At 56.1% G+C, this 20,216-nt stretch overlaps 1 protein-coding gene across 1 annotated transcript; it reads right to left on the reverse strand.

Annotated features, from left to right (window-relative positions):
• Nucleotides 1–565: 565 nt before the first annotated feature.
• NPTXR (neuronal pentraxin receptor) lies at nucleotides 566–19,740 on the reverse strand. Its single transcript, XM_029206737.1, has 7 exons — nucleotides 19,720–19,740; nucleotides 18,716–18,841; nucleotides 17,590–18,492; nucleotides 4,955–5,180; nucleotides 3,876–4,123; nucleotides 1,109–1,288; nucleotides 566–796 (listed from the first exon to the last, which is right to left on the reverse strand). The coding sequence occupies exons 1-7, from the start codon at nucleotides 19,738–19,740 to the stop codon at nucleotides 566–568; spliced, it is 1,935 nt and encodes a 644-aa protein (XP_029062570.1).
• Between the last annotated feature and the right edge of the window lie 476 nt (nucleotides 19,741–20,216).

The raw sequence follows: 20,216 nt of genomic DNA on the forward strand, positions 1-20,216 counted from the left end.
AAGGAGGGCTGAATCTGAGTTGCCCATGGTTCTGTCATTCCCTCTCAGCTGGGGGACAGCTCTCCAGCCTGTTATGGCCCTGAAGGGAAGGGGACAGGCCTGTTGCATGGAGGACAAGAGGGCAGATAACCAGCCCTGCCGCTGAGACAGGGGGCCCGTCCCCCATACACGACCTCATGGGAGGAGCTGTGAGATCAGTGGAATCAGTTGTGCTTGACGGACAGGGTGGAGTGGGAGGTGAGAGGCGGCTCCACTCTAATGCCAGCAGCCGTTGGGAGGGAAGAGCCGTGGGCACTGCTACGCACCCACTGCCAGGCCCTGGACTCCCCCCAGGGTTGACCTGTTGATTTGAGCTGCTTGCTCTCATCCCAGTGGGATGAAGGGAAAGCCATCAAGGGCAGGGCGTTCTGGAGGTGTGGGTAGAGGCGGCGGAAACGGGAGGCGTGGCCAGGAATGGGGCAAGAGAGGAGGCCAGTATGTGGGTAGGCTGAGGAAGCAATGTGACCCCGCTCCGGAAGGCCCCCGAATTGGCAGGCAAGGGAGGGGCCCTGGACGAGGTGGCCCCTCATGCCTTGGCCCTGGCCCATCCCTTGCAGACATCGAAGGCGGCCTTCGTTGCACCCCCAAAGGCCTCCACCAGCTTGTCTTCCCAGGGGATGACGTTGCCCAGCAGCGGCCCCGTACAGTTGGCAATGCCTAGGACCTGGGCAGGTGTCAGGATGTGGTCCCAGAGGTTAAACTGGGCAATGTCACCCACGAAGGCCTGGGTGGCATCAAACCGGCCACCTAGGGTATCCTGGACCAAAAGAGCAGAGAGAAAGAAGAGAGACATGGAGTGAGGGAGCAGGAGAGACAGGCAGGCACTCAGAGACTCAACCCCTGTCCTGGCTGAAGTCCCACCCCCTCCAGGTTCTAGCCCCGCCCCAAGGTTCTAGCCCCTTGGGCGAGTCTCTGCTCTCCCTGGGTCTCACCCAGTCTGCCCATCTGCAGAATGGCTGGGCCAGACTGAGAGCTCACTGCTGTGCTTTCAGGGACCCTCTGCCTACCCCTCCTCCTCAGGGGCCCTAAGTGGGTGGGATATCTAGCTGTATCCCACCCTGAGCCTTACCTGCTCTTGGCCCAGGATAAGGATCCCATGAGGCTTGATGGGGTGCCAGGCGGCTAGGTTCTCACCAGAGCCCTGCAGCTCTCCATCCTGGTAGGCAGACCACAGGCCGTCCCTTGTGGTCCAGGAGAGGCAGATGTGGTGCCAGCCATTGTCCTTCAGGCTCAGGGGCAGCTGGGCCACCTGAAAAGAGGTTCCCGCAGCCCCAGGTCAGAGGTGCCACAAGGCCCAAGGCTGGAGCAGTGGGATGGGGAATGGGGAGACCGGTGTCCCTCCTTCCAGGGACTGACCCAAGGCTTGACCCTCCCCTTCCTCCCAGCTCAGTGTCTTTCTGACCACTCTTTCCTCTTTCCCCACAAGATATCAGTATAATCAGGCAGCTTCACTCAGATCACAAGGGACCACTCAGTGTTGGTTTTCAGTTGTTTCTAGGTGGTTTATTCTCTCTCTGACAGGCCTGCAAGGTCATGCAGGGTGGGAGCTGAATCTCACAAGCCTACCTTCCCCTGAATACCACACACAGTGCCTGGCACACAGCTGGGCTCAAGAAGTACTGGCAGTGGTAGAACAAGCCTTAGACTCAGAGGCCGGGCACTGCCAACCAACCCCCTGTGGGATCCTGGGGAGGCTGCCCTTTCCTCCCTGGGCTTTAGTCTCCTCATCCGTAAAGTCAGGGATTTGGGCAAAGGATAGCAAATATGCAGCCACCTCTGCCTCCTCCTCCACCCAAGGCAGACATGGCTAATCAATCATGAGCCTAGACTCACCCTAGGAACCTTCCTCATCACAGCATTCTCAGAAGCCACTGATGATTGATTAGAGTTGGCCTGTGATATGAAAGGTACTTGCTGCCTCTGGATTTGGGGCTCCCAAAGGGCTCTTTCATCTCCCAAATTCTCTGAGATCACAATTTATTGCAGCATTCTCTGAGGCCTACTTGGTGCCAGGCCTTGTTCTGGACACTGGGGGTACGGATTTGGTCCTGGTCATAAAAAAAGCTGAGTCTGCACAGGAGGGAAGGACTTCAGGGACAATATTACAAGACAGAGTAACATAGGGGCCATCTGGGAGGTACAGAGGCTGTGAAGGCCCAGAGGGAGAGAGGGGTGTGGGAACAGAAGATGTGAAATTTAAACACATCTGGAAGTACAATGGACTCTGGCAACTCCGCTGCAAGGCAAAGCAAGTGGCGGGGGGCACAGCAGAGGCCAAGGCTTAGAGGCTGGAATAAAATGAGTACTGTGAGCAGCTTGTGAGGTTGGTGCTCAAAAGGCCCCAGAAGTTCAGGGAACTGGGCCCTGTCCAGGGTGCTGAATTCCTTTCACTAGAACTGAGTGCTAACCGTGGGCAGAGCCAAAAATGGCAGCCAGGGGGTGTATGAAGGGAACCAGGAGGCAGGATCTAGATGTCATCCAGCTACCCTGGTGGTCTTAGGACCTACTGGGCTACAAGGGAAATTCACTGTCCCCTGGGCCCATCTCCCTCCGCCTCCTCCAGGACACCCATGAAAGGCACCTCCTGCTAAGCAGGGTTCTGCTGGGTGTCAGCCACTCCTAGCAGCTCTCTGTGGCCGTGGCCTGGTCACAAGTGGGTGCAATATATGTTGCCCACATTTTCAGGGAGTCTCAAAAGACCACCATGCCTGCAAGACCCAAAGCAATGTGGCAGGCCGGGGAAGATATTTTGGGGTAATGGGGTGATAAGATGCTCCCCTTCCTTCCCCCTTGATCACCATGCTCCTGCCACATCACTCCCCCCAGTCCCCCTACCTTATCCTGCCCTGAAGCCAGGCTGGGGGAGGGGTGAGGGGATGGGAGTCCTGGGCATGGGGCAGATGGGTGACCCAAGGGCAGAACAGTGGAGGGATTAAGAGGTGGTTTCTGGAGCCCAAGACCCCAATTCACATCATCACCCCTTCACCAGCTATGTGGCCAGGGTACATTATTTGCCCTCACTGAGCCTCAGCTTTTGCATCTGCAAAATGGGGATAATAGGGTGTCTACCTCCTGGTGCAGTTGCGTCAAGGGTGATAATATGGGTAAAGTATTTACTAGCACAGGGCACATTTATCGAAGTTTGTTAAATGCTAGGCTCTGCTCAAAGCCCTTTACATGTATTTAAGCCATTTATTTCTCCCCACAGCCCTGTGAGGTAGAGAGTGTTATTCTTGCTTTACAGATGAGGAAAGTGAGGCATGGAGAGGGTAAGTGACTAGTCTAAGGTCACGAAGTGGGTAAGTGGCAGAACGAGGCCTCACATCCAGCATGCAGCCCAGAGCCTGGCCATGGCAGTATCCTACTCACCTTGTAGGGGAGGCGCATGGGGCTGGTTGCAGGGGGGAGGGGGGGCGAGCAATCCACTAGCACTCCCTCCCGCCCTTCCTCCCTCCCTCCCCAGAGAGGTCCTTTGTCCAGAAGAATGAGCAGGGCCCTGGGGGCAGATACTTGCAGCCCTGCTCCCATAGCTGCATCGCTGGGGAAGCCTCTGAATCTCTGTGAGCCTCACATGCCCCTCTGTAAATGGCGCACCACCGCTGACAGCCTCTCTTGGACATGAGCTCCTCTTCGCAGCCCCAGGTCTGGCTTGTCTTGAAATCCCAAAACCCAGCCTGGCACACACCAGGCATTTCATGTGTGCTGATTCTGCTGAGCAGGAGAACTGAAAGGGCCCAGCTGTTTGGGGCCCAGCACAGTACAGGTGCTCCTGAAAGCCCCCCCCCCCCCCCCCCCCCCCCCCCCCCCCCCCCCCCCCCCCCCCCCCGCCCGCTCACCTTGTCATTGATCAGCAGCTCCATGGGGTCATGGCCCGCCTCCAGCAGCACAATCTCGTTGGCCTGCCCAGGCACCGAGTAGGAGAAGGGGGTGCCCTGGCCAGTGCCACCCGACCTGGACCGCAACCACATGCAGACGCTGAAGGCGTAGAGCTCGGGCAGCGCCTTCCGCACGCGGGCGTACATGTAGTTGTTGCGGATGGGGATGCTGAGCTTGAAGGCGTCTGGGGGACTGTAGGCTGAGGACCCTGAGGGGGTGAGCAAGGTGGACACAGGGGGGGGTCAGCGGACACTGATGGGGGGTGGGCAGGGCATACTCCAGAATGAAGGTTACTAGTCCCCTGGTAGCCCCAACTCATCTATAAGCCTCTTAAGGGTGCTCCTCACAAAGTTTAAAAGATGAAAGGTCCCTGAGAGCTCATGAGTCCTAAATCCACATCTTTCAGATGAGGAAAATGAGGCCTGGGGAGAGGAGGTGAGCTTCCAAGGCGACAGAGCAAGCCAGTGACAGCCGTGGAATGAGGAGCTAGGTCCCCTGATGCTCACACCTGTACACTGTCCAATATGTCATGTTTTTCTGACCCCCCCGGCGGTGCCAGCCCCAGGTGTTAAACAAATGACAAAATTCTGACATTGAAGGTCCTATTGTGGTGGTGGTTAAATGCATGGACTTTGGAGTCAGACCTGGTTTAAGGTCTAGATCCGCTACTTACTGGCTGTGTGACCTTGGGCAAGTCACTTGACCTCTCTGAGCCTTATATTCCTCAGTTGTGAAATGGGGATAATAACACTACCACCCCTGTATGGTCTGTGAAGATTAAACCAGCCGATGAATCAAGTACTTAGCCCACTCCCAGAATACAATAAGGGCCAGAAAATGCTACCTGTTAACAATAATGATAACGCCCTCTCCCAATTATTCTCTCTTTCTTGTGTTTCACAGCCTCTTCCCCACCATCCCATCTAGCTTTAGCCTCTGGAGAGCATGAAAATGCTTTCTGAGTGAATCTGCCACCCTGAGGACCCATCTGAGGACCAAGGCCTCGCCTGCCACGCCCTCTGTGGGGCTCAGGACCCACCGCGCTCCAGTTCCGCTACACGGTCCTGCAGGGCGTCCAGCTCCTTCGCCACCTCCTGCCGCTGCTGCTGGCTGCTGTGACCGAGGGCCACGCGCTCCTTCTCCAGCGCCAGCACCTTGGCCAGCAGCTGCCCCTCCAGCTCGTCCATCTCGGAGTGCAGGGCGGTGGGCACCACGGGCGCAGGGGCTGGGGCCGCTGAGAAGTTCACCCGGGCTGGAAGCTCCTGCTGCTCACGGGGCACAGAAAGGGACCACGAGGTCACTTGGAGGGAGGAAGGAAAGAGACAAAGGGCCCAGAGATGCCCACCACCCCTGCTGAGTGACCCCAGGTGAGCCTCAGCTTCCCCATATGTAAAATGGGATGGCAATACCAGCTCCAGGCAACAAACGTGTACTGGTGTCTAGCAGGCTGCTTCCAGTGCTGACGCGTGACGGGGAGCTGAAAGCAGGCTGGCTTCTGCCCTCAGGATGGCTCAGCATATGGTGGGGTGGGGAGCTGGCAGTAGAGAGCTGTAATAGTCCCCTGGGGGGTCGAACGTGCAGTTGGGGTTGAGAGCCACTACTGAGTCCTTCATCGTGGGCAGGCTATATCCTGATGGGCCCTGAAGGGGTGGAATGTCTTTGTCTTCACTTAGTCACATGTCAAGCTTCTCTAAGGGGGTGCAAGGCTCTGTGAGAACACTGGGCAGACCCGGGGGGCCACAAATCAGGGGCTTCTGGAATACTGCTCCAGCGCTGCGGCCACTTCAGGTTAGCATGTGGTTAAGATCACAGACTCTGGAGGCATACAGCCCAGGGTTAAAATCCAGCTTGAGAACCAACCTGCTGTGTGGCCTGGGGCAACTGCCTCCGTCTCTCTGAACCCCTGGTTCCTCTCATGCAACACGGGACCACGGTACCTATTCAGAAGGGTTGTGGGGATGACTACATGTGGTGAATGCCCATGAACAGAGCCTATTTACTGCACTTACTGTCTAAGGCAGCGTGTTCCAGGGTGGTCTCTGACACCCCCATCCTGCCCAGGATGAGGACAAAGTGTTTAGAGTCCCCCTTTTTCCTGTCTTAAGACCCCAGCGGGAAGAACTGGGGCAGAAGCCGGGGCACCTCTCCTTTCCCCTCCCCTGCTGGAGGAAGCCCCTTCTGGGGTGGAGGAAAGCAGGTGAGGCCACGAGTCTTGACTCCGGTGGGGGGGGGCAGCCTCTGGCAGACACATCACAGGAACGTGGGTAGGAAATTAATAATTCAGTGAGCTTCTAGGAGCCAAATTAGACCATCCCTGCCCCCTATCTCCCTTTTCTCCTCCTCCACGCTCCCTACTGACAGCCCAATGATTCCTTACTGCCCAGGGGCCCTGGTGGTTCCCACTCCACCTGCCCTGGGCCCTGACCACAGGCTTAGCCCCAGACCTGAGCTCACTGAATTCTCATGACTCCTTCACCGAGCAAATATTCAGTGAGCACCTGTTATGGGCTCGGCACTGCACCAGGTGCTGAAGAGACAGCCGAGGGCCAAACAGAAAACCAAGAGCACAGCCTAGCATTCCCTGAGTGCCACGTGCCTGCAGGGATGGCCTCACAGCTCAGGGCAAGTGCAGAAGACCCCTCCCAGCTTCACTGGCCCAATCCTGGCCTTGTTGGTCATTTGCTGTGTGACATTGGGCAGTTCCCTTAGCCTCTCTGAGCTCTATGTGATGAGGGGATAAATGTGCCCCCTGCTTCAAAGTGCTGGGGGTGGGGAGGGCAGCGCAGGCAGAGTGGCACTGCCACACTCAGCGCCTGAGAGAAGGGAGCGGCCACCACAGACAGTGATGTGACCTTGCGCTGAGGAGTTGGAGGCACTGACACTTGGTTCCTCCATTCCACCCCAAGAGCGGCGGCAGGTGGGCTAACCTCTCTGGTGTCATTTGTCCTTCTCTATAAAGTGGGGACTTGGAGTGTTTGGCTCGCGGGGCTGTGATCAGGGGAGCCCAAGCCTGGCCCGGCATGGGCCACTTTATCCCTCACAGTGTCCCATGAGAGAGGACACAGCCACCCTCCCATTAAGACGCCTGCTCTGGCCCACCAGGTGGGGAGGCCAGGTGAGGGGGGCGGGGCACGGATGGATAAGCTGCTCGGTACACCCGGCCCCACCCATGTTACACTAATCTTCACTTTCCACTATCCGGGGGGCTCCTTGTATGAATCCTGACTCTGGGGCTGACTAAACACAAAGCCTCAGTCTCCCCTTCTGTAAAACAGGGACAACGGGCCCCACTCTGTCCATCCACAGGACAGATGTAAGGATGGAACAGTGGAAGTAACAGGTCCTCGTGGACTGTAAAAGCAGAATGCACACTGTGAGGCTTGTATACATCAGCTGATGGGGAGCTCGCTACCTCCAGAATCTTCCCTTGACCACAGACAGCTTATGGAGCGATAGGGCCAGCCACCCACTGCATCTGAGGCGACTGGACTTTCGGGAAACCTTGGGCTGAGGCAATTAGCTCGTGGATTGCCTTCCACATCAGCACTGGGAGGGCCGGGACTGGGTCTCCTCGGCCCCAGCACCATTCCAGCCTCACTTTCCCTCCTTCCACTGGGCCTAGCTGGGCATGAGGGGCACACCTCTGAAGAACAGTGTACCAGGCCCACCCTCGGCACGTTCCATGTATTTACTCGTGAATCCTCACAGCCATTTGTTTTGGTTGGTACTCTTAGTGTCCCCATTTCACAGATGGGGAAACCGAGGCAGAAGTCCTTTTGAATTTTCTACAGTGATGGGGCTGGGCAAAGCTGACCCTTCTGGAGCCAAAGCCTTCTCTCTCTAGCAAAGCGTCTTCCTCCCTTGGAGCGAGAAAGACCTGCCAGGAAGGAACAGGACGTCAAGTGCTATTTACACAAATGCTGTTGCGAGGAGACACTGCGCAGGCCGAGGGAGGTGGGCACACAAGCTGTTCTTTTGTCAGAACCGCCAGCTCTGCAGGAAGGCCAGGGAGGAGGTGGGCTCACTGGATCCTGTGTGGCCCCCTCCCCACCCCAACGTCTGAATCAGAAGAACATGACTCCCCCCACTTTCCCATCTGCTGCGGGCGCGGGCTGTGCCGCGTGGGCTCGGCCTGATGCCAAGTGGGCCCCCAGCACAAGACGATAGGGAGACGATGATGCCATCACCCCACGAGGGTCCTGATGGGGGCTCAGAACCCACTCCTGTCGTGCTGGGAGTCCAGGGTGGGGTCTGGAGCCAGAGCCCAGCATTCGGGTCCAGCTCAGGTAATGTGCCGGGCTCATTAGCGCTCAGTAACAAGAGGCCAACAGAGGCAGCTGTCCTCCTTGCCACGCACCGCGTGCCAGGCCCTGCACTCCAGAAGCACTGTGCAAACATTCCACAACCCCTCTCGCCAACCTGGGGAAGTAAGGAGGCCCACTTTACAGATGAGAGAGCAGAGGCTCAGAGAGGTGAAGTCATCTGCCTGAGGTCACACCGCTGCGAAGTCGCAGACCCAGGACCCCAGTCCAGCCCCTTCTGATTCCAGAACCTGTTCCCATTCTTCACGCCTACCCTGACAGTTCGTTGGTCTGCCAAATGGGCACGGTGTCCGCTGCAATGCCTGCCTCAAGGGCCAGCAGAAGAGGTTTTAGTGCCGTGAGAAGGCTGGGAGGATATGGCAGGTGGTGTCAGACCGTGCCCCGGGGCAGCTTCACAGAGGGGCCTGGATGCGAGGGACCTGCCTATGCAGGGTGGCTCTGAGGCTGGGGGCCGTGGGGAAGACCCTACCACCTTGTCCCCAGTGGGGACAACTCCTTTCCTTGAGGGAGCAGAGGGAAGGTGCTGGATTTCGGGGTCAAGGTCCCACCCTCTGCACAGCTCACCCCCGCCCAGACAGCACAAGGCCCAGCTCCAGGGGCAGCAGGGCAGGGTGGCAAAAGAGCAGGCCCGGCGGCAGCGGTGTGGGTCAGGCCTCCTATCTCCCACATCTGCTCAGCCCCCAAGTCCTGTGTGAGTCTGCCCGGGCTCACACGCAGGCTCCACCAGCCCAGTGACCTTGTTATGTAAAGCTTGCATGCCTCGGTTTCCCCATCAGCAAAAAAAGGTACAAAAATAATATCTCATAGCATTGTAGTGAGAATTAAATAAGTTAATAGATATAATGCCCTTAGAGTTGGCACATGAAGTGCTATGCGTCAGTTATTATTATGGTTATTACTACTAAAACATGTATGTTTAATACTACTGAAACATCTCTTGAAGGAGCTTCCCCTCCACCCATAAATTTTTTTTTAATCATTATATTGAGAAAAAAAGCAAGTTACAGAAGAACAGTTAGATGCCATTCACACAAAGTTGCAAAAATTCAAAACTAGATCACGTATATATAAAAGCATGAAGGAATGCATGGAGAGATAAATACAAATTCGGGACAGTGGTGACCCTCTGTCACCTGAGGGAGACGCTGAGGGGCATCAGCTGTTTGCAACTCTTCTGGGTCTTGAGCCTGGGTGGGGACCTGGATGGTAGTCTCTATACCTTTGTATATCTCTGAGGTACTTCACAATAAATTTCTTTTAAAAAACGGGGGAAAATCCGAAAGCAGAGTCTCTGAGCGTGGAATCTAACCCTGAATCTTAACCATAGCCTCACTTGGCTCCTGTGTCCCCCACCCCAGCCCAGGCCACCATCATGAGGCTTCGACTCTGGCCCTTCTCCACACAGCGGTCAGAGGCAGGCACCTAATTGCAAATCCAAGCAGGTTGCTTGAAATCCTTCAAGAGCCCCCTTCTCCCACCAATAAATACCCCGCCCCTCTAATCTCAGCCCTTATGCACCCCCAGAGGCTACACTTCATTCCGACTGAAAGTCCCCAGCTCCCTCTCACCCTAGGGCCTCCGCACATGCTGTTCCTTCTGCCAAGAACACTCTTCCCACCCCCATCCCACCTCCTCTGGCCAATGCCTCCTCACCCTCCAGATGGCAGCTTCCCTGACGACTCAGCTAAGATGCGCCAAAGGGAAAGGGAAAGAGGGTGTCTCTGGAGGAACTGTGAGTCCTCACTCACTCATTAATTCACTCATTCATGCATCCATCTGTCAACATGTGCTGTGGCAACACGATGCCATGGGTACCAGCATGACTCTCAGGTCAGACAGGCCCGTGTCATTCTCAGGCTCCCCACTTACTGGATCTGTGGCCCTGGGCAAGCTGCTCAACTCCTTTGACCCTCGGTTTCCTCAACTGTAAAATGGGGATAATTATAGTATCTACGTCTTAGGATATACAAAATGAAAAAATATGTAAAGCCTGGCATATAAAAATGGCTGATAAAGAGGCATAACCATTATTATTTCCTGCTATTACTAAGAGAACAGGAGAGCACGGTGAGTAGTAACTGTGTGGATGTGGGCCCTGGAGCCAGACTGCCAAGGATTGAAATCCCAGATTTCAAGGTTCTTAACCTCTCCGAGCCTCGGTTCTTAACCAAGGTTCTTACCCCTCTGAGCCTCGGTTTCCTCATCTGTGAAATGGGGAAAGTAACGATCCCATGGTTCTCATGGGACTAAGTTGTAAGGCCCTTAGAACAGGCTGGCACAGAGGGCGCGCTCAGCCCTGATGCCTCTTACTAACTGCAAGGTGCTGTGGCTCCCTAGGCAAATAAGGCCAGCGCCGGCCACAGCAGTGCTCTCAGCTGGGGGGGAGGCTGTCTGGGAGCTGTGACAGGGACAGCACCGGCAAGAAGCTCTCTGTGGGGCGGCGGGGGCATGGTGAGTCGGAGAAGGCCTCTCAGAGGGGCTGTCCTGCTCCAGCCTTCCTCCCTAGGAGCCGTCCCAGCGGGCTGCTCTGTCTCCATCTAACCCTGGCAGGGAAGGGGCAGGAGAGCAGGTGGCAGAGGCCGGACTGATCTTTGTCCTGGTCCCCACTGCCAATTTGCAGCTGGAATGGAAAGAAGACAAATGGACCTCTGTGCACCAAGGGTGCCAGGTCAGGGTAGTCGGTGTGTGGGAGGGGAGGAGGCCGGAGGAAGCGGAGATGGCTCCCAGAGGGTGTGCCCATATACCCTCCTGGGCTCTGAGGCCCCAGAGCAAGTGACTAGGCACCCCAACCCCAGGCCCCTTCTCCTCTCCCTTCAAGTACTCCCCGTCAAGCTGCAACAAAATTCTCTCTCAGGCCCTGCCTGCCCACACACCTTCTGGGCCCTGGCCAAGAATCTGCAGCAGAGGCTGAGGACCCCACCCTCAGCCCATTTTCATAGAAAATCCCGGCTGTCATCTTGGCTCAGTTCTGCCGTGCTGTGTGGCCTTGGGTAAGTCACTCAGCCTCTCTGAGCCTCAGCTTCCCCTGGAGTCAAACGAGGGGTGTGGGGGGGCACCTAAGAGCTTCTGCTTCGGGTTGGCTGCCTCGCTCTCTGTCCCGAGTTCAGGAGGGATCACATGCCCAACTGTCTTGGGAAATTCAACGGCATTGTCACTCGGGAGGGGGGGGGGGGACACCAGCCACTGATCTCGGTCCACCTCCCACAGGCAAGGTCTTCACAAAATGGCCAAAAAACATGCGAAAAGGTGCTCAACATCATGAGTCATCAGAGAAATACAAATTAAAACCACAATGAATTCACTACACACCCACCAGGACGGGGAGTGTCTTTAAAATGACCGTAGCAAGGTTGACAAGCTTCACAGCAGGTGGGTGTGCAAACACTCACTGCCACTTTGGAAAAGCGTTTGGCAGAAACTCCCAATGCTAAGTATATGCCTCTCCTGGGACCCAAGCATCCCACTCCTGGGGATACATCCAGGAGAAACGAGGACTTTTAGCCAACCAGAGATATCACAAGTACATTCACAGCAGCTTTATCCGTAATAACCCCAAACCAGAAACAACCCAAATGTCCATCCACAGAAGAAGAGGTAAATAAATTAAGGTATCTCCACACATTGAAACACTACACAGCACTGAAAAATAACAAACCACAGACACACACACCACGACTGAAGGTCAGACAATGTTGAAAGAGAACGCCAGACACAAAGGGGTGCAGCTTCTCTGAGTCGATCTGAGTGACGTTCAAACACAGAGAAAACTGACCTACAGTGACCGAAACTGGAACAGTGGTACCTCTGGGGAAGTATGGACTTTGGGGTCACAAAGGAGCCTTCTGGGATACCAGAAATGTCCTGACTCATCTGGGTGGTGCTTTCATGGATGTAGCCATACATAAATTTTCACTGAGCTGTACACTTAAGATTTGTGTCTTTTTAAAGTAAGATATGTGAGCTCTTACATATATTGAATGTAAGATATACCTTAAAAAAAAAAAAAAAGGCCCACAGGTAAGTCCCTGTCTTCCGCCCAAGCGGCTCGTGCCAGGCTTGGAGCGGCAGGAAGGGTCTCCTTTCCCAGGCGAAGGCCTGCCAGGGATGAGAGGCCTCCAGGGTACAGGATGACAGAGAGAGGGGTTCTCTGGGTGTCCTGCCCACGCTTGCATCTGACAGATGGGGAAACAGGATCAGAGAGAAGAAGGAATTTTCTGAGGTCACGGTGAGCAGGTGGCAGAGCTGGGGTTTTTTAAAACCAAGGTTTCTTGCTAGAATGCAGGTTCCACACTGGCAGGAGTAGGGGTTAAGGGCTTCTCAGTATGGGTGCCCCACCTAGAGACGGGGGGAGGCCAGCCACAGGGAGAGGGGCCATCGGGGTCTGCAGGTGGCCTAGAGGGCACTAGGTTCCACGTCCTCCAACAAAAGGCCGATGGGCAGAAGCTCTCTCACTGCATTCTGCTGGCCCCTTTTGTGGCCCAAGAGGCAGGGCCAAGGGAACCAGCCCCTGCAGAGCAGAAGCCTCCAGCGTGGGCAGGAATGTAAGAGGAAAGCAAAAGCAACCAACAGACTTCTTAAAAGGCAAAGATTCTATAAGCCACCTTATCTGCAGACTCCGCTGAGGAACTGGCGGCCTGAGAGTGTGTGGCTGGGGAGTCGGGGGCCACATAAACATGGAATCTCCATACTCCCCACTACAACTCCTAATCAGGAAACATCGGCCCAAGAACTCAGAATTTGGAGCCCAAAGGGCCCAGACCAAACCCAGCCCCTCCTAACCATGTTACAGATTAAAAACATGAGGCCCAGAGAGAGAAAGTGATTAGCCTAAGGTCACAAGCAAGAAGCACTCAACTTTATGCCAGCCAGCCTTCCTATTTCAGCGAATATGTAGAGCTGCAAGGTGCTTAGGGAGTATCTGCCCACTGATCATTTTATGAAGGGGAAACAGAAGCCGCGGGGGGGGGGGGGCGGGAGGTGATTTGTCTGGCTCTGGTTCCTCCAGACTCTATGAGCCTCCATTTCTTTATCCGAAAGATGGGAATGCATACAGCCTGCTTCATAGGTCTGAAGACTGAATAAGCTAACATGTACATAGTAAGTGCCTAATAAATGTCACTTGTTGTCATTATTTATTGTTTTCAGCCTCCTGATTATCTTGCCAGCCAGCACGACAAGCCTTTGAGGACTGGCCCTCATCACTCTCGTTCTATATGCTCTGAGGCAGAAGTGGTCCAGGGCACTATCCAACAAGAGGCACTTCCCTCACCTGTCTTTCTCACTCTCCTGAAGATAGGTGAGGTCTGACCCCTCCAGATGGATCTAGAGCTAATGATGAAAAACAAGGGCTCTGGAGCCAAACACTGACAGGGTCAGATCCAGGTTCCAATGCTGTGTGAACTTGGGCCAGTTTCTTAACCTCTCTGAACCTTGGTTTCTTCATCTGTGAAAGGGGGATAGAATAGTACCTTCCTCATGGAGATTTTATCAGGATTAAATGAGATAGCGAACAGCACCTGACACATGGTAAGTGCTCAGGAAGCATGAGCTATAATTGTTATTAAGTCCAGGAGCCTCTGCGACCATCATCAGGGTGTTCCTTTTCATGGCTTCCACCCCAAGATGAGGGGAGGCAACTAGCTTGCCAGGCAGGATTAAGACTGTGATTTATGTCCAAAAATTGCTGCTTAAATCTATCTTGAAATTTCATTTTACACATAAATTACTGCAAAAACAGAACACTGTAACATGCATACATGGCTGGCTGCTCCACAAATGGTCCTTTGGAAAAGTGGTTTTTGGCCACAGCCATAAAAGTCAATAGCATCTGACCCAGTAATACCACTCCTGGGAATTCAGCCTAAAGAAATACTTCAACAGACTTAAAAAGAAAAAAACAAACAACTATTTGCATGAAATCGATCCTGCAATGAGCATCTAGAAGCAAAAATAATCAGAAACAACCTACATCTCCAGCGACAGGAGACAGTCAAAGGACTGATGGATGGTGGAGCCTGAGATGGATCCCAGGATATTACGGCCATCATTAAAATGGTAATTACCAGCAACCCAGCAACTCAGGAACAATGTCTACACTTGGATAAAGGACCAAAAGAGGGGCTGTAAAAACGAATAAAATGGTGGGATTAAATATAATTCCCCCCGAAATCTTTTGACATTTTTTCAATTAACAACAAAAATAACAACAAAGATAAAAACATAGAAGACAAACAATTTCTCCTAAGCCCTCAAATGTGACTCCAACTTGAGGCCTGTGGAGAGAGGGTGGGCGAGGGGGACCTTTCCTCCCCTTTGGTAGTCAGCCCAGTGGGGTGGGGAAGGGAGTGATACAGAGAGGTGGGCAGGGGTGTGCTGAGATGTGCAGGGGTGGGGCTAGGAAGGAGACAGAGGGTGAGCAGGGAAGGCCTCTAGGAGGAGGTGTACTCAGAGCAGACTTAAATGATGAGTATGGATATGTTGGGGGTAATCTAGGCAGAAGAAGAAGAAACTGGGAGGTGGGCCAGATACAAAACGGCAGCCTGGGGGCAGGCTGAGTTTGCACCACAGGGGAGCCCCACGGGGTGGGCTTAAGGAAGATCCCTGGGGCTGCCTGGAGGAGGAGGGATGGAGGGGTGTGTCTGGGCAGGTGGGAGACCAGCAAGGAGGCTGCTGCGAGGAGCTGTGGAGAGATGAGGCCGACTGAAAGGGGGAGGGGAGGGGAGGAGTCAAGCAGGGCTTCTCAGAGCGCACCTGAGTTCAGGCTGGGACATGATGAAGGTAGGGGGTTGGTGGGACATCCAGAGGGAGGTGCTCAGGAAGCAGCTGGACCTATTGGTCTGAAGCTTGGAGAGAAACCTGGGCTGGAGACGAAGTTGGTTTGGGGCATCACGGTGGAATGGTGTTGGAAAGCCTCAGCGTGTGGCTGAGTTCACCCAGGGAAAGTGAGAGGAAGGCCAGGTGGGGCGCACATGTTCCAGGAGGAGGACCCAAGAGGGGACAGAGAAGCAGAGAGGGTGGAGGGGCAGGTGACAGGTACCTAGAAGCCAACCGCATGGAGATTTGTCGGCGGGGATGATCAACGGGGTCAGATGTTGGAGAGGGGTCCAGCAAGATAAGGACTGAAATATTCCCATTCAATTTATCAACTCTGGTGACGTCACCACGAGCACTTTCAGTGTACCAAAGTGGGAGAGAGACTAGTGGTGAGAAAGTACACCCTGAAAACCTGGGGGCATCCTTCTGAGGCTTCTGGATGAGAAGGCAAGGGAAAAACTAGTCAGTGGCTAAAAGGTGCATGGGGTCCAGCTGAGACCAGTAGTCTGACCCCGAGTCTGTTGGGCTCCAGATCCTGACCCCTGCCAAACACCCCAAAGAGACTGGCTCTGGTGGCTGCCAGGCTCAGAAGGACAGGCAGCCCCTCCATGTCCACTGCACTCAGAAAGCAGGAGTGTGTATAGGGAAGCAGGACTCCCCCACCTAGGAGGCTGACCTGGTGCCAAATCCCAGCCACCAGGATACCCCCAACCTCAGCGGGCTAACCGGAAGGGAGCCCACCCTGCCAAATGCACAGGTGCAGGTCCAGGGCAAGCCCAGCCCTGCCAGCCCCAGACGTGGGAGGAACCACGGGTGCCATCTGGGTGTGGGGGCAGGGACTAGGGCAGGCAAGGGGAAGTTTATTGAAGACCAGATCTTTTTTTTTTTTTAATTAATAAAATCTATTTCTAAAAGGAGGATTTGTTCCCATTTTAAATTTTGGCTATTTAAAAAATTGGTAATATTAGAGCTTAATGTTAAAAATAGCAATCCAAAAAGATTAACTCACTTAATCCTCCTAACACTCCAGTGAGGTAGGTGCTAATACTGTCCCCATTTTACAGGTGAGGAAACTGAGACTTCCCTTCACTGTTGACTTTCCGTGTTTCCCTGATTATTTTCCTGCTCTCAGCTCTCATCCTAGAAATCCCCAGAGCTGGAGTGGGAAAAGGGATGCTGCCAGCAGGTAAGACTCTGGGCTTTCCTCCTGTTTCTGTCACTCACCTTAGGAGGTCTCTAAGCCCCAGGTTTGGGGTTGGCTGTGATAGCTGCCTGGCTGTGCTCTGACACCCTGCAGGGTGGGTGCTGACACCAACACGGACTTTCTGGAGGGCCACTGGGCCATGGGCATGGCCAACCTTCCATACCAGCAGCATCTCCTGTGCTGCTCGGCCAGGGATGCAACTGAGAAAACCATGGAGAGGGAGAAGTCCCTGTCTTTCCTTCCTTCCAGCCATTCTCTTCCCTTTGACAGCTGCACTCAGTTTCGAAGGAGGTAATAAAGGGGGCAGCTGGTGCTGTGGCCTCTTTCTCCCCCCTCCTTCCACGGATCCAGTTTTGTTGCTAACCCCCTTCCCTGCAGTCTGAAGTCATGGATAGCTGGGGGTGGTCAGTGTCTCCAGATGTCTGTCCTACCTAGTGTGTCCAGCTTCCCCTCCAGGTGGCCCCACATAAGTTCTCACAGGGAGGTAGGGGTCTGGCAGCTTCAAAGGAGAAATGGCTGGCCCAGGATCACAGGACAGCCAAGAGCGGATTCCCCCTGTTGGACCCCTTGTGTCTGATCCTGAGCCTGGGCCAGGAACATCTGAAAAAGGTGAGTGTAGGGGGAGAGACCCAGGTGGGACCCTATTCTCCACTCAGCCCCCACCCTACAGCTGCCGGCTTCCAGGCATTTTGTCTGGGCTACCACCATCTGAGCTCCTGCTATCAAGCCCGTGGTCCGAGCCCAGGTAGGGGGCTTAGGGGTGGAGGCGGTGAGGGTCACCCACGTTTGGCTTATGAGACACTGTTCCCTGCTCTTCCGCAGGAGAGGAGGACCCCAAGTCCCTTGGACAGCGTTCCCATCTTCTGACCATAGGGACTGAGTGTGTGGCTGGTGCTGCTTTGGGGGTGTCTGAAAGAAGGAAATAAAACGTACATTTAACGAGGTCCTAGTTCGTGCGTAGCATTTTCACGTACCTACATTGTCATCAATCCACACTACAGGTGGACACCGTTATACCCATTTTACAGACTCAGAAACTGAGGCTTACAGAGGAAAAAGGATCTGGAGCGAGCCTTTCCCGTGTGCCTCCTGTGCCTTAGTCACAGTGTCAGTCTCCGGCCTGTGTGCGCTACCGGACTCCTCCCTTCTACCCCTGGGAGGCAGGACCAACCATCCCCTTTGCACAGACGGAAACACGAGGCTCCGAGACTCGCGGGGGCTCCCCAGGGTCCCTCAGCCGGCGGTGGCGGCGGGACCCCGGGACGCTCTCGACTCCCTCGAGCGGCCCCTCCCACGCCCCGGCCAGGTCCCGACGGCACGCGGCGCGGCGCTCACCTCGATGCGGTCGATGCGGTCCCGGAGGGCGCGCACGGCGTCCTCCAGCTCGAGGATGAGCGCGGGCGAGTCCCAGGGCCCGTCGGCCATGGTGTCGCGCCGGGGACCGGCGTCCTGGAGGCCGCGCGGCAGGCCGCTCTCGCAGCGGCCCAGCTTGCCGGTGAGCTCGCGGATGGTGTCCTGGTCGGCGCGGATGCGCGCTTCCTGCTGCAGCGCCGTCTGGCGTAGCTGCTCGGCCGTGCTCTGCAGCAGCAGCAGCTCCTCGCGCTCGCTCGGCGCCGCGTCCCCCTGCTCGGCCCCCGACGGGCAGGCAGCCGCCAGAGGCGTGCACAGGAAGCGGCTGAAGAGGGGCACGGGCGGCAGCGGGTGGGCGCTGGCCGCCGGAGCCCCGGGCAGCGCTGGGGGCCCGGCCGAGCCGCCCGCGCCGTGCAGCGCGCTAAGGCTGCGCTGCGGACCCTGGGACGCGGCGGCGCCCGAGGCGGCCGAGGCGTTGTCGGCGCCACCGGGCAGCGCCCGCGCCGGGCTGGCCGCCAGGGGCACGCTGGCGATGATGCAGATGACGGCACCGAGGAACGCCAGCATGCCCGCGGCCAGCAGCACGGCCAGGAACTTCAGCGTGAGGCGGGCGGCGGGGGCACCCGAGGCCCCCGGCAGGCGCGGCGGCGGGGTCGGGGCGCGGGGCCCGGGCGAGTGGGGCCGAGCGGGGCCGCAGCGGGAGCGGGAGGAGCCGGAGCCAAAGCTGTTGCCGCGGCCGCTGCTGCCGCCGCTCTGAGCCCGGGAAGCGCGAGGAGGAGAAGGCGACGGGTGGCGGGGAGGGGAGCTGGCGCGGCGGCCCCGCCCCTCCGGCTCCTCCGGGCCGGCCCAGCCCCGCACCAGTTCCGTGCCGGGCGCCGAGTGAGGGCGCTGCCCGGGATGCGGCGAGAGCCTTATCCGCTGCCGTCACCGCGCAGAGGGCGGCGACCCGGTGGCCGGGCGGTGGGACTCCCGGGCGACCCCCACCCCACCCCACCTGTGCTCTGGCCCCCTCCCGGAACCCATGATGCCGCCTGCTACCTTGCAGGGAGCTTTTCTCCGCGTCGGGCTCTGTGCTGAGGGAGCCAGGAGCTTGCTTACAATTAAGCCTCACCGTGGACACACTCACGGTACAAATGAGGAAACTGAGGCCCACAGGGGTCAGGTCGCTGTCCAAGATCACGCGGCTAGTATGCGCTGGAGCAGCATTTGCGCTCAGCAGCATCTGACTGGACCCAGACTATGGAATGGAGCTGGGGTGGGCGTGGGGAGAACAAGGAAAGAGGCCAGTGCTGGGGGCAGGGGACTGGAGATTTTGATCCAACCTCTCGTTATACTATGGCCACCTGCCTGTCATTTCCCACCCCCAACTCCCTGAAGGAGCAGAGGTCACTCCCCTTCAAAAAAAAAAGAAAAGGGCTTCCCTGGTGGCGCAGTGGTTGAGAGTCCGCCTGCCGATGCAGGGTACACGGGTTCGTGCCCCGGTCCGGGAAGATCCCACATGCCGCGGAGCGGCTGGGCCCGTGAGCCATGGCCGCTGAGCCTGCGCGTCCAGAGCCTGTGCTCTGCACCGGGAGAGGCCACGACAGTGAGAGGCCCGCGTACCGCAAAAAAAAAAAAAAAAAGAAAGAAAAGAAAAATCTTCCTGTGATTTCAGAGGGCAGCAGAAGTTCCCTCCTCTGAATCTTTGGGAGCACAGAACATCGAGGGTCCCAGAGAAGACCTCTCTCCCCACTGCAGACTACATTAGCATGGCAAGACCCTGGTGGGCATGTGGATCAGGCACTGGCAGGAACAAGCAGGCGTGGGAGAGGGCTCTGGTGCGGGGGTGATGCAGGAGGCTTTTACTTTCTCCTGTCAAAAAAGTCTATATATATTTTGTTGCAAATTAAAAATTAAAAATGTTTTAAAAAATTCTACCATCCTTCACAGTCCAGCTCCATCTCCAATTTTCCACAAGGTATCTCCTGACCAGCATGGGTTCCCAGAGCTGGAAGGGTGTTCGCAAGGCTGGGATAGAGGAGAGGGGCTATGGCTCGAGCGCGAGCACTGGCCGAGGCCACACCCAGGCCTGTCAACCTTCCAAGCCTGCATTCTTGACTTGAAGGGAAGGCTCACCCTGGGGCTCTGGACCACCATGGCTGCCGTGTGGTCTCTGCAGAGTGGCGGGGAGAGACCAGAACATTCCTCAGGAGGCAACAGCCCTGGGAGACCCTGTTTGGCTATGGGGATCCTGCCCAGTGGTCCCTGGGCACATGTTCCACACACCCCACCCCACCCCCAGCCTCAGGATAATGCCTGCCCTGCTTACCCGATCTCTGGGAGTCAAAGGTTACCCGAGTTGTAAAGTAGGAGCAAATCAAATGACAGCTCTGTACACGATGAACCCCCAGAGCTGTATGTGCGTGCATGTGAGTGAATACTCATTGGAGCAGTGACCTGGAAACCTGCCAAGCAGCACAGCTCGGAGGAAGCGCCTCCCCGATGGAGAGGTGGGCCAGGATCTCTGAAGGTGAAGGCAGGCAGCAGGGGGGGCGGTGAGGTCCTTCAGGTGCGTGAGGCATCGGGACTCCTGGTGCATCTACGTGTGTTCTGTGAAGACAGAAGCACACACA

This window comes from Monodon monoceros, unplaced genomic scaffold (assembly GCF_005190385.1).
Source record: "Monodon monoceros isolate NGI ecotype Baffin Bay Population unplaced genomic scaffold, NGI_Narwhal_1 Super_Scaffold_6, whole genome shotgun sequence".
Classification (NCBI taxonomy): domain Eukaryota; kingdom Metazoa; phylum Chordata; class Mammalia; order Artiodactyla; family Monodontidae; genus Monodon; species Monodon monoceros.

What these genes read in the sequence shown, in the direction of transcription:
- NPTXR (XM_029206737.1), bottom strand. Translation starts at nt 19,740, where the DNA reads ATGGTGGTCCAGAGCCCCAGG. An exon ending in TGGTGGTCCAGAGCCCCAGG is followed by an intron (nt 18,842 to 19,719) that starts GTGAGCCTTCCC and finishes TCCATTCCATAG; the next exon opens with TCTGGGTCCAGTCAGATGCT. An exon ending in AGCTGCTGATCAATGACAAG is followed by an intron (nt 1,289 to 3,875) that starts GTGAGCGGGCGG and finishes ACCTCTTTTCAG; the next exon opens with GTGGCCCAGCTGCCCCTGAG.